Raw genomic sequence first — 12,245 nt, forward strand, 5'->3', positions numbered from 1 at the left:
GTTGGGGGGAGGGTCTCTAGTTGGGGGGTCTCTGCTGGATGGGGAGGGTCTCTAGTTGGGGGGTCTCTGCTGGATGGGGGAGGGTCTCTAGTTGGGGGGTCTCTGCTGGATGGGGAGGGTCTCTAGTTGGGGGGTCTCTGCTGGATGGGGGGGGGTCTCTAGTTGGGGGGGGGGGTCTCTGCTGGATGGGGGAGGGTCTCTAGTTGGGGGGAGGGTCTCTAGTTGGGGGGTCTCTAGTTGGGGGGTCTCTGTATGGGGGGGGTCTCTAGTTGGGGGGGGGGGGTCTCTAGTTGGGGGGGGTCTCTGCTGGATGGGGGAGGGTCTCTAGTTGGGGGGTCTCTGCTGTATGGGGGGGTCTCTAGTTGGGGGGGGGTCTCTGCTGGATGGGGGAGGGTCTCTAGTTGGGGGGAGGGTCTCTAGTTGGGGGGAGGGTCTCTAGTTGGGGGGTCTCTGCTGGATGGGGGGGGGTCTCTAGTTGGGGGTCTCTGCTGGATGGGGGGGTCTCTGCTGGATGGGGGGGTCTCTAGTTGGGGGGGTCTCTACTGGATGGGGGAGGGTCTCTAGTTGGGGGGGTCTCTGCTGGATGGGGGAGGGTCTCTAGTTGGGGGGTCTCTGCTGGATGGGGGAGGGTCTCTAGTTGGGGGGTCTCTGCTGGATGGGGGAGGGTCTCTAGTTGGGGGGTCTCTGCTGGATGGGGGAGGGTCTCTAGTTGGGGGGTCTCTGCTGGATGGGGGAGGGTCTCTAGTTGGGGGGGTCTCTGCTGGATGGGGTAGGGTCTCTAGTTGGGGGGGGGTCTCTAGTTGGGGGGGGTCTCTGCTGGATGGGGGAGGGTCTCTAGTTGGGGGGTCTCTGCTGGATGGGGAGGGTCTCTAGTTGGGGGGTCTCTGCTGGATGGGGGAGGGTCTCTAGTTGGGGGGGTCTCTGTATGGGGGGGGTCTCTAGTTGGGGGGGGGGTCTCTAGTTGGGGGGGGTCTCTGCTGGATGGGGGAGGGTCTCTAGTTGGGGGGTCTCTGCTGTATGGGGGGGGTCTCTAGTTGGGGGGGGTCTCTGCTGGATGGGGGAGGGTCTCTAGTTGGGGGGAGGGTCTCTAGTTGGGGGGTCTCTGCTGGATGGGGGGGGTCTCTAGTTGGGGGGGGTCTCTGCTGGATGGGGGAGGGTCTCTAGTTGGGGGGAGGGTCTCTAGTTGGGGGGTCTCTGCTGGATGGGGGGGGTCTCTAGTTGGGGGTCTCTGCTGGATGGGGGGGTCTCTGCTGGATGGGGGGGGTCTCTAGTTGGGGGGGTCTCTACTGGATGGGGGAGGGTCTCTAGTTGGGGGGGTCTCTGCTGGATGGGGGAGGGTCTCTAGTTGGGGGGTCTCTGCTGGATGGGGGAGGGTCTCTAGTTGGGGGGTCTCTGCTGGATGGGGGAGGGTCTCTAGTTGGGGGGTCTCTGCTGGATGGGGGAGGGTCTCTAGTTGGGGGGTCTCTGCTGGATGGGGGAGGGTCTCTAGTTGGGGGGTCTCTGCTGGATGGGGGAGGGTCTCTAGTTGGGGGGTCTCTGCTGGATGGGGGAGGGTCTCTAGTTGGGGGGGGTCTCTGCTGGATGGGGGAGGGTCTCTAGTTGGGGGGGTCTCTGCTGGATGGGGGAGGGTCTCTAGTTGGGAGGGTCTCTAGTTGGGGGGGGTCTCTAGTTGGGGGGGGTCTCTAGTTGGGGGGGGGTCTCTAGTTGGGGGGGGTCTCTGCTGGATGGGGGAGGGTCTCTAGTTGGGGGGTCTCTGCTGGATGGGGAGGGTCTCTAGTTGGGGGGTCTCTGCTGGATGGGGGAGGGTCTCTAGTTGGGGGGTCTCTAGTTGGGGGGTCTCTGCTGTATGGGGGGGGTCTCTAGTTGGGGGGGGGGGGTCTCTGCTGGATGAGGGAGGGTCTCTAGTTGGGGGTCTCTGCTGTATGGGGGGGGTCTCTAGTTGGGGGGGGTCTCTGCTGGATGGGGGAGGGTCTCTAGTTGGGGGGAGGGTCTCTAGTTGGGGGGAGGGGTCTCTAGTTGGGGGGTCTCTGCTGGATGGGGGAGGGTCTCTAGTTGGGGGGAGGGTCTCTAGTTGGGGGGAGGGTCTCTAGTTGGGGGGTCTCTGCTGGATGGGGAGGGTCTCTAGTTGGGGGGTCTCTGCTGGATGAGGGAGGGTCTCTAGTTGGGGGGTCTCTGCTGTATGGGGGGGTCTCTAGTTGGGGGGTCTCTGCTGGATGGGGGGGGGTCTCTAGTTGGGGGGGGGGGTCTCTGCTGGATGGGGGGAGGGTCTCTAGTTGGGGGGAGGGTCTCTAGTTGGGGGGTCTCTAGTTGGGGGGTCTCTGTATGGGGGGGTCTCTAGTTGGGGGGGGGGGTCTCTAGTTGGGGGGGGTCTCTGCTGGATGGGGGAGGGTCTCTAGTTGGGGGGTCTCTGCTGTATGGGGGGGTCTCTAGTTGGGGGGGGGTCTCTGCTGGATGGGGGAGGGTCTCTAGTTGGGGGGAGGGTCTCTAGTTGGGGGGTCTCTGCTGGATGGGGGGGGTCTCTAGTTGGGGGGTCTCTGCTGGATGGGGGGGGTCTCTAGTTGGGGGTCTCTGCTGGATGGGGGGGGTCTCTGCTGGATGGGGGGGGGTCTCTAGTTGGGGGGGTCTCTACTGGATGGGGGAGGGTCTCTAGTTGGGGGGGTCTCTGCTGGATGGGGGAGGGTCTCTAGTTGGGGGGTCTCTGCTGGATGGGGGAGGGTCTCTAGTTGGGGGGTCTCTGCTGGATGGGGGAGGGTCTCTAGTTGGGGGGTCTCTGCTGGATGGGGGAGGGTCTCTAGTTGGGGGGGTCTCTGCTGGATGGGGGAGGGTCTCTAGTTGGGGGGTCTCTGCTGGATGGGGGAGGGTCTCTAGTTGGGGGGGGGGGTCTCTGCTGGATGGGGGAGGGTCTCTAGTTGGGGGGGTCTCTAGTTGGGGGGGGGTCTCTAGTTGGGGGGGGTCTCTGCTGGATGGGGGAGGGTCTCTAGTTGGGGGGTCTCTGCTGGATGGGGAGGGTCTCTAGTTGGGGGGTCTCTGCTGGATGGGGGAGGGTCTCTAGTTGGGGGGTCTCTAGTTGGGGGGTCTCTGCTGTATGGGGGGGTCTCTAGTTGGGGGGGGGGTCTCTAGTTGGGGGGGGTCTCTGCTGGATGGGGGAGGGTCTCTAGTTGGGGGGTCTCTGCTGTATGGGGGGGTCTCTAGTTGGGGGGGGGTCTCTGCTGGATGGGGGAGGGTCTCTAGTTGGGGGGAGGGTCTCTAGTTGGGGGGAGGGTCTCTAGTTGGGGGGAGGGTCTCTAGTTGGGGGGAGGGTCTCTAGTTGGGGGGTCTCTGCTGGATGGGGGGGTCTCTAGTTGGGGGGGGTCTCTGCTGGATGGGGGAGGGTCTCTAGTTGGGGGGAGGGTCTCTAGTTGGGGGGTCTCTGCTGGATGGGGAGGGTCTCTAGTTGGGGGGTCTCTGCTGGATGGGGGAGGGTCTCTAGTTGGGGGGTCTCTGCTGGATGGGGGGGTCTCTGCTGGATGGGGGAGGGTTTCTAGTTGGGGGGTCTCTGCTGGATGGGGAGGGTCTCTAGTTGGGGGGTCTCTGCTGGATGGGGGGGTCTCTGCTGGATGGGGGAGGGTCTCTAGTTGGGGGGTCTCTGCTGGATGGGGGGGGTGTCTCTAGTTGGGGGGGGGTCTCTGCTGGATGGGGGAGGGTCTCTAGTTGGGGGGGGGTCTCTAGTTGGGGGGTCTCTGCTGGATGGGGGGGGGTCTCTAGTTGGGGGGTCTCTGCTGGATGGGGGAGGGTCTCTGCTGGATGGGGGAGGGTCTCTAGTTGGGGGGTCTCTGCTGGATGGGGGGGGGGGTCTCTAGTTGGGGGGGTCTCTGCTGGATGGGGGAGGGTCTCTAGTTGGGGGGAGGGTCTCTAGTTGGGGGGTCTCTGCTGGATGGGGAGGGTCTCTAGTTGGGGGGTCTCTGCTGGATGGGGAGGGTCTCTAGTTGGGGGGTCTCTGCTGGATGGGGGGGGTCTCTGCTGGATGGGGGAGGGTCTCTAGTTGGGGGGTCTCTGCTGGATGGGGGGGGTCTCTGCTGGATGGGGGAGGGTCTCTAGTTGGGGGGTCTCTGCTGGATGGGGGGGGTCTCTGCTGGATGGGGGAGGGTCTCTAGTTGGGGGGTCTCTGCTGGATGGGGGAGGGTCTCTAGTTGGGGGGTCTCTGCTGGATGGGGAGGGTCTCTAGTTGGGGGGTCTCTGCTGGATGGGGGAGGGTCTCTAGTTGGGGGGTCTCTGCTGGATGGGGGAGGGTCTCTAGTTGGGGGGTCTCTGCTGGATGGGGAGGGTCTCTAGTTGGGGGGTCTCTGCTGGATGGGGGAGGGTCTCTAGTTGGGGGGGGTCTCTAGTTGGGGGGAGGGTCTCTAGTTGGGGGGGGTCTCTGCTGGATGGGGAGGGTCTCTAGTTGGGGGGTCTCTGCTGGATGGGGGGGGTCTCTGCTGGATGGGGGAGGGTCTCTAGTTGGGGGGTCTCTGCTGGATGGGGGGGGGGTCTCTGCTGGATGGGGGAGGGTCTCTAGTTGGGGGGTCTCTGCTGGATGGGGGGGTCTCTGCTGGATGGGGGAGGGTCTCTAGTTGGGGGGTCTCTGCTGGATGGGGGAGGGTCTCTAGTTGGGGGGTCTCTGCTGGATGGGGAGGGTCTCTAGTTGGGGGGTCTCTGCTGGATGGGGGAGGGTCTCTAGTTGGGGGGTCTCTAGTTGGGGGGTCCTGTGGTGATGAGGACTCTTGCTCTTACCTGAATGTGATCTCTGCAGGAAGGGAGAACTAGAGCTGGAGTTGGCGAAATGTCGTTTGGAGAAAGAGTCGATGAGCCGACAACTGCTGAGCGCGGTGGAGCAGAAGGTGTTACTGAGCCAGGAGCTGGAGGCGTGGCAGGTGAGAGCGCGGTGGGCGGGACCCGGATTATTCTAGCACCCGCCCCCACTCCTCTGCTTCGGCCTGCGGGGGTCGCCACGCACGACCACCAGACACTGAGCAACACGGTGACGTCACATCCTGACCACATCTGGGTACAGTGTGTAGCGCCCCCCAGAGACCAAAGTGGAAATGAGTGAATATTGGCTATTACCGGAATAATCCAATAGGTAGTGGTTGGGCTTAAGAAAAAAAAAAAATGGGCCATAACACCCCCCAATACTGGCGGCCCCCGATCTAACGGGCTGGGGGGAAATATGGCTGCTTAACGACGCGAGAGGTCTGTTCACAGGTTCAGGATTCACCGCTCCGGTGCCTGGTCAGGGGTATAGGGGCAGTTGTATGGCTGTACGCGGTCAGGGGTATAGGGGCAGTTGTATGGCTGTACGCGGTCAGGGGTATAGGGGCAGTTGTATGGCTGTACGCGGTCAGGGGTATAGGGACAGTTGTATGGCTGCAGGGCTGTACGTGGTCAGGGGTATAGGGGCAGTTGTATGGCTGCAGGGCTGTACGCGGTCAGGGGTATAGGGGCAGTTGTATGGCTGCAGGGCTGTACGCGGTCAGGGGTATAGGGGCAGTTGTATGGCTGCAGGGCTGTACGTGGTAAGGGGTATAGGGGCAGTTGTATGGCTGCAGGGCTGTACGCGGTCAGGGGTATAGGAGCAGTTGTATGGCTGCAGGGTTGTACGTGGTCAGGGGTATAGGGGCAGTTGTATGGCTGCAGGGTTGTACGTGGTCAGGGGTATAGGGGCAGTTGTATGGCTGCAGGGCTGTACGCGGTCAGGGGTATAGGGGCAGTTGTATGGCTGCAGGGTTGTACGTGGTCAGGGGTATAGGGGCAGTTGTATGGCTGCAGGGCTGTACGTGGTCAGGGGTATAGGGGCAGTTGTATGGCTGCAGGGCTGTACGCGGTCAGGGGTATAGGAGCAGTTGTATGGCTGCAGGGTTGTACGCGGTCAGGGGTATAGGGGCAGTTGTATGGCTGCAGGGTTGTACGTGGTCAGGGGTATAGGGGCAGTTGTATGGCTGCAGGGTTGTACGCGGTCAGGGGTATAGGGGCAGTTGTATGGCTGCAGGGCTGTACGCGGTCAGGGGTATAGGGGCAGTTGTATGGCTGCAGGGCTGTACGCGGTCAGGGGTATAGGGGCAGTTGTATGGCTGCAGGGCTGTACGTGGTAAGGGGTATAGGGGCAGTTGTATGGCTGCAGGGCTGTACGCGGTCAGGGGTATAGGAGCAGTTGTATGGCTGCAGGGCTGTACGCGGTCAGGGGTATAGGGGCAGTTGTATGGCTGCAGGGCTGTACGTGGTCAGGGGTATAGGGGCAGTTGTATGGCTGCAGGGTTGTACGTGGTCAGGGGTATAGGGGCAGTTGTATGGCTGCAGGGCTGTACGCGGTCAGGGGTATAGGGGCAGTTGTATGGCTGCAGGGTTGTACGCGGTCAGGGGTATAGGGGCAGTTGTATGGCTGCAGGGCTGTACGTGGTCAGGGGTATAGGGGCAGTTGTATGGCTGCAGGGCTGTACGCGGTCAGGGGTATAGGGGCAGTTGTATGGCTGCAGGGTTGTACGCGGTCAGGGGTATAGGGGCAGTTGTATGGCTGCAGGGCTGTACGTGGTCAGGGGTATAGGGGCAGTTGTATGGCTGCAGGGTTGTACGTGGTCAGGGGTATAGGGGCAGTTGTATGGCTGCAGGGTTGTACGTGGTCAGGGGTATAGGGGCAGTTGTATGGCTGCAGGGTTGTACGCGGTCAGGGGTATAGGGGCAGTTGTATGGCTGCAGGGCTGTACGCGGTCAGGGGTGGAGCCGGGGCAGTTGTATGGCTGCAGGGCTGTACGCGGTCAGGGGTATAGGAGCAGTTGTATGGCTGCAGGGTTGTACGTGGTCAGGGGTATAGGGGCAGTTGTATGGCTGCAGGGCTGTACGTGGTCAGGGGTATAGGGGCAGTTGTATGGCTGCAGGGTTGTACGTGGTCAGGGATATAGGGGTAGTTGTATGGCTGCAGGGCTGTACGTGGTCAGGGGTATAGGGGCAGTTGTATGGCTGCAGGGTTGTACGCGGTCAGGGGTATAGGGGCAGTTGTATGGCTGCAGGGCTGTACGCGGTCAGGGGTATAGGGGCAGTTGTATGGCTGCAGGGCTGTACGCGGTCAGGGGTGGAGCCGGGCAGTTGTATGGCTGCAGGGTTGTACGCGGTCAGGGGTATAGGGGCAGTTGTATGGCTGCAGGGTTGTACGTGGTCAGGGGTATAGGGGCAGTTGTATGGCTGCAGGGTTGTACGTGCTCAGGGGTATAGGGGCAGTTGTATGGCTGCAGGGTTGTACGTGCTCAGGGGTATAGGGGCAGTTGTATGGCTGCAGGGTTGTACGTGGTCAGGGGTATAGGGGCAGTTGTATGGCTGCAGGGCTGTACGCGGTCAGGGGTGGAGCCGGGGCAGTTGTATGGCTGCAGGGCTGTACGCGGTCAGGGGTATAGGAGCAGTTGTATGGCTGCAGGGTTGTACGTGGTCAGGGGTATAGGAGCAGTTGTATGGCTGCAGGGCTGTACGCGGTCAGGGGTATAGGAGCAGTTGTATGGCTGCAGGGTTGTACGTGGTCAGGGGTATAGGGGCAGTTGTATGGCTGCAGGGCTGTACGCGGTCAGGGGTATAGGGGCAGTTGTATGGCTGCAGGGCTGTACGCGGTCAGGGGTATAGGAGCAGTTGTATGGCTGCAGGGCTGTACGTGGTCAGGGGTGGAGCCGGGGCAGTTGTATGGCTGCAGGGCTGTACGCGGTCAGGGGTATAGGGGCAGTTGTATGGCTGCAGGGCTGTACGTGGTCAGGGGTATAGGGGCAGTTGTATGGCTGTACGCGGTCAGGGGTATAGGGGCAGTTGTATGGCTGCAGGGCTGTACGCGGTCAGGGGTATAGGGGCAGTTGTATGGCTGCAGGGTTGTACGCGGTCAGGGGTATAGGGGCAGTTGTATGGCTGCAGGGCTGTACGCGGTCAGGGGTATAGGGGCAGTTGTATGGCTGCAGGGTTGTACGCGGTCAGGGGTATAGGGGCAGTTGTATGGCTGCAGGGTTGTACGCGGTCAGGGGTATAGGGGCAGTTGTATGGCTGCAGGGCTGTACGCGGTCAGGGGTATAGGGGCAGTTGTATGGCTGCAGGGTTGTACGTGGTCAGGGGTATAGGGGTGGAGCCGGGGCAGTTGTATGGCTGCAGGGTTGTACGTGGTCAGGGGTATAGGAGCAGTTGTATGGCTGCAGGGCTGTACGTGGTCAGGGGTATAGGGGCAGTTGTATGGCTGCAGGGTTGTACGCTGTCAGGGGTATAGGGGCAGTTGTATGGCTGCAGGGTTGTACGCGGTCAGGGGTATAGGAGCAGTTGTATGGCTGCAGGGCTGTACGCGGTCAGGGGTATAGGGGCAGTTGTATGGCTGCAGGGTTGTACGCGGTCAGGGGTATAGGGGCAGTTGTATGGCTGCAGGGCTGTACGCGGTCAGGGGTATAGGGGCAGTTGTATGGCTGCAGGGCTGTACGCGGTCAGGGGTATAGGGGCAGTTGTATGGCTGCAGGGCTGTACGCGGTCAGGGGTATAGGGGCAGTTGTATGGCTGCAGGGCTGTACGCGGTCAGGGGTATAGGGGCAGTTGTATGGCTGCAGGGTTGTACGTGGTCAGGGGTATAGGGGCAGTTGTATGGCTGCAGGGTTGTACGCTGTCAGGGGTATAGGGGCAGTTGTATGGCTGCAGGGTTGTACGCTGTCAGGGGTATAGGGGCAGTTGTATGGCTGCAGGGTTGTACGCGGTCAGGGGTATAGGGGCAGTTGTATGGCTGCAGGGCTGTACGCGGTCAGGGGTATAGGGGCAGTTGTATGGCTGCAGGGTTGTACGCTGTCAGGGGTATAGGGGCAGTTGTATGGCTGCAGGGTTGTACGCTGTCAGGGGTATAGGGGCAGTTGTATGGCTGCAGGGTTGTACGCGGTCAGGGGTATAGGGGCAGTTGTATGGCTGCAGGGCTGTACGCGGTCAGGGGTATAGGGGCAGTTGTATGGCTGCAGGGTTGTACGCTGTCAGGGGTATAGGGGCAGTTGTATGGCTGCAGGGCTGTACGCGGTCAGGGGTATAGGGGCAGTTGTATGGCTGCAGGGCTGTACGTGGTCAGGGGTATAGGGGCAGTTGTATGGCTGCAGGGTTGTACGTGGTCAGGGGTATAGGGGCAGTTGTATGGCTGCAGGGTTGTACGCTGTCAGGGGTATAGGGGCAGTTGTATGGCTGCAGGGTTGTACGCGGTCAGGGGTATAGGGGCAGTTGTATGGCTGCAGGGCTGTACGCGGTCAGGGGTATAGGGGCAGTTGTATGGCTGCAGGGCTGTACGTGGTCAGGGGTATAGGGGCAGTTGTATGGCTGCAGGGTTGTACGTGGTCAGGGGTATAGGGGCAGTTGTGACAGGGTTAGACAGTAACAGCCCCCACCTTCCTACAGGCCATGTGTTTCCTAGCGCCCTCTGCTGACCTGCGGGGGGCAGTATATGGAGGGTCTCCGCCTGCTGATCCTTGTGGTTCTTCTCTGTACAGGACGATATGCAGATTGTTATCAGTCAGCAGCTGAAGACCCAGAGAGAGCAGGAGAGAACGTGCGAGAGCGCCCCCAGCAGGAGAGACAGCCGCCGGAGACCTCCCGAGGGGGGCAGCGGGGTCTTCTCCTTCTTCAAGAGGATCTAAGAGCTGATGTGGCCCCGCCCTGAGCAATTCAGGGGCCCGAGCCTCAGAACTAGACGCTCACCCAGAGGGTGACCCATAAGCTTGTCCTTCAGCAGGTGACCCGGACTACTGCCCCCCACAGGACACAGCGGGCACTGCATGATACTCCCTGTTATATTGTGGCCTCTGCTGTATCACCCTGCAGGGGGCGGAGCTCACCCCATGTTACATATAGCACTGTATATATCACCCTGCAGGGGGAGGAGCTCACCCCATGTTACATATAGCACTGTATATATCACCCTGCAGGGGGAGGAGCTCACCCCATGTTACATATAGCACTGTATATAACACCCTGCAGGGGGAGGAGCTCACCCCATGTTACATATAGCACTGTATATAACACCCTGCAGGGGGAGGAGCTCACCCCATGTTACATATAGCACTGTATATAACACCCTGCAGGGGGAGGAGCTCACCCCATGTTACATATAGCACTGTATATATCACCCTGCAGGGGGAGGAGCTCACCCCATGTTACATATAGCACTGTATATATCACCCTGCAGGGGGAGGAGCTCACCCCATGTTACATATGGCACTGTGTACATAACACGTAGCTAACAGCACGTTACATATGGCACTGTATATAACACCCTGCAGGGGGAGGAGATAACAGCATGTTACATATGGCCCTGTATATAACACCATGCAGAGGGAGGAGCTAACAGCACGTTACATATGGCACTGTATATAACACCCTGCAGGGGGAGGAGCTAACAGCACGTTACATATGGCCCTGTATATAACACCCTGCAGAGGGAGGAGCTAACAGCATGTTACATGTAGCACTGTATATAACACCCTGCAGGGGGAGGAGCTAACAGCACGTTACATATGGCACTGTATATAACACCCTGCAGGGGGAGGAGATAACAGCATGTTACATATGGCCCTGTATATAACACCATGCAGAGGGAGGAGCTGACTGGCCCTGTATATAACACCCTGCAGGGGGAGGAGCTGGGTCTATAGGCTGTGTATATAGTTGGGGCCTATACTCTCTGTATATACTGTCCATTATGTATATAAATAAAGGCTTATTTTGAAATGTCTCAGTCTCCGCCTTATAAGAAGAGGTGTGGGGGGAGGGGAAGGCTGCTGGGGTGCAGGTATACAGATACAGTATATATATACAGAGTATATAGGATAAGAGAATCCCAAAATAGTCTCACCCGGGGATAGTCCCTGTTAGGTCGGGTTCACACTACTGTTTGTGTCCTTTTATGTAGACCTCAGTGTTACATGTACCGGACAGTAAATGAGGGCGAGGACCGAGTGACCGACCGCCGCCCATAGACCTCAGTGTTACATATACCGGACAGTAAATGAGGGCGAGGACCGAGTGACCGACCGCCGCCCATAGACCTCAGTGTTACATATACCGGACAGTAAATGAGGGCGAGGACCGAGTGACCGACCGCCGCCCATAGACCTCAGTGTTACATATACCGGACAGTAAATGAGGGCGAGGACCGAGTGACCGACCGCCGCCCATAGACCTCAGTGTTACATGTACCGGACAGTAAATGAGGGCGAGGACCGAGTGACCGACCGCCGCCCATAGACCTCAGTGTTACATGTACCGGACAGTAAATGAGGGCGAGGACCGAGTGACCGACCGCCGCCCATAGACCTCAGTGTTACATGTACCGGACAGTAAATGAGGGCGAGGACCGAGTGACCGACCGCCACCCATAGACCTCAGTGTTACATGTACCGGACAGTAAATGAGGGCGAGGACCGAGTGACCGACCGCCACCCATAGACCTCAGTGTTACATGTACCGGACAGTAAATGAGGGCGAGGACCGAGTGACCGACCGCCACCCATAGACCTCAGTGTTACATGTACCGGACAGTAAATGAGGGCGAGGACCGAGTGACCGCCCGCCGCCCATAGACCTCAGTGTTACATGTACCGGACAGTAAATGAGGGCGAGGACCGAGTGACCGACCGCCGCCCATAGACCTCAGTGTTACATGTACCGGACAGTAAATGAGGGCGAGGACCGAGTGACCGACCGCCGCCCATAGACCTCAGTGTTACATGTACCGGACAGTAAATGAGGGCGAGGACCGAGTGACCGCCCGCCGCCCATAGACCTCAGTGTTACATGTACCGGACAGTAAATGAGGGCGAGGACCGAGTGACCGACCGCCGCCCATAGACCTCAGTGTTACATGTACCGGACATGGGGGTAACCGGACACTAAAGGGGAACAGATAAAATCCCAATGAAATGAAATTGTGAGGAACCTGCCAGTGTCTGCTGCTAAAATCTATAACGGACATTAGCCACGGACACCAACAGTAGTGTGAACGCCGCCTTACTGCAGCAGAGAATCCAATACTAATAGAAAGAGACATCGCAGTGACAGCAGGAACATCCAGGCGGAGCAGATAGTAGGAGGAGATGACAACTTCAGGAGCATGTAGTCCTGTGTGCGGAGTGTCTGCGCTCGGCCTGGTGTAGATTATACAGCCTGACCGCGGGGGGGGGGTCTCCCATAGCTCCTTCTCACACTTGGGGGGCAGCAGTCGGTCACTGACAGGACTGCCCGGTGCTATCACGTCT

At 59.8% G+C, this 12,245-nt stretch overlaps 1 protein-coding gene across 1 annotated transcript in view; it reads left to right on the top strand.

Moving 5' to 3' along the window:
* BICDL2 (BICD family like cargo adaptor 2) overlaps positions 1 to 9,629 on the top strand; it is a 37,368-nt gene extending 27,739 nt beyond the window's left edge. Inside the window, exons 9-10 of the mRNA XM_075285701.1 lie at positions 4,769 to 4,889; positions 9,483 to 9,629. Coding sequence (XP_075141802.1) covers positions 4,769 to 4,889; positions 9,483 to 9,629 — 268 coding nt within the window. The remainder of the gene's footprint in view (positions 1 to 4,768; positions 4,890 to 9,482) is intronic.
* The last annotated feature ends 2,616 nt before the right edge of the window (positions 9,630 to 12,245 follow it).

This window comes from Leptodactylus fuscus, chromosome 8 (genome assembly GCF_031893055.1).
Source record: "Leptodactylus fuscus isolate aLepFus1 chromosome 8, aLepFus1.hap2, whole genome shotgun sequence".
NCBI classification, from domain to species: domain Eukaryota; kingdom Metazoa; phylum Chordata; class Amphibia; order Anura; family Leptodactylidae; genus Leptodactylus; species Leptodactylus fuscus.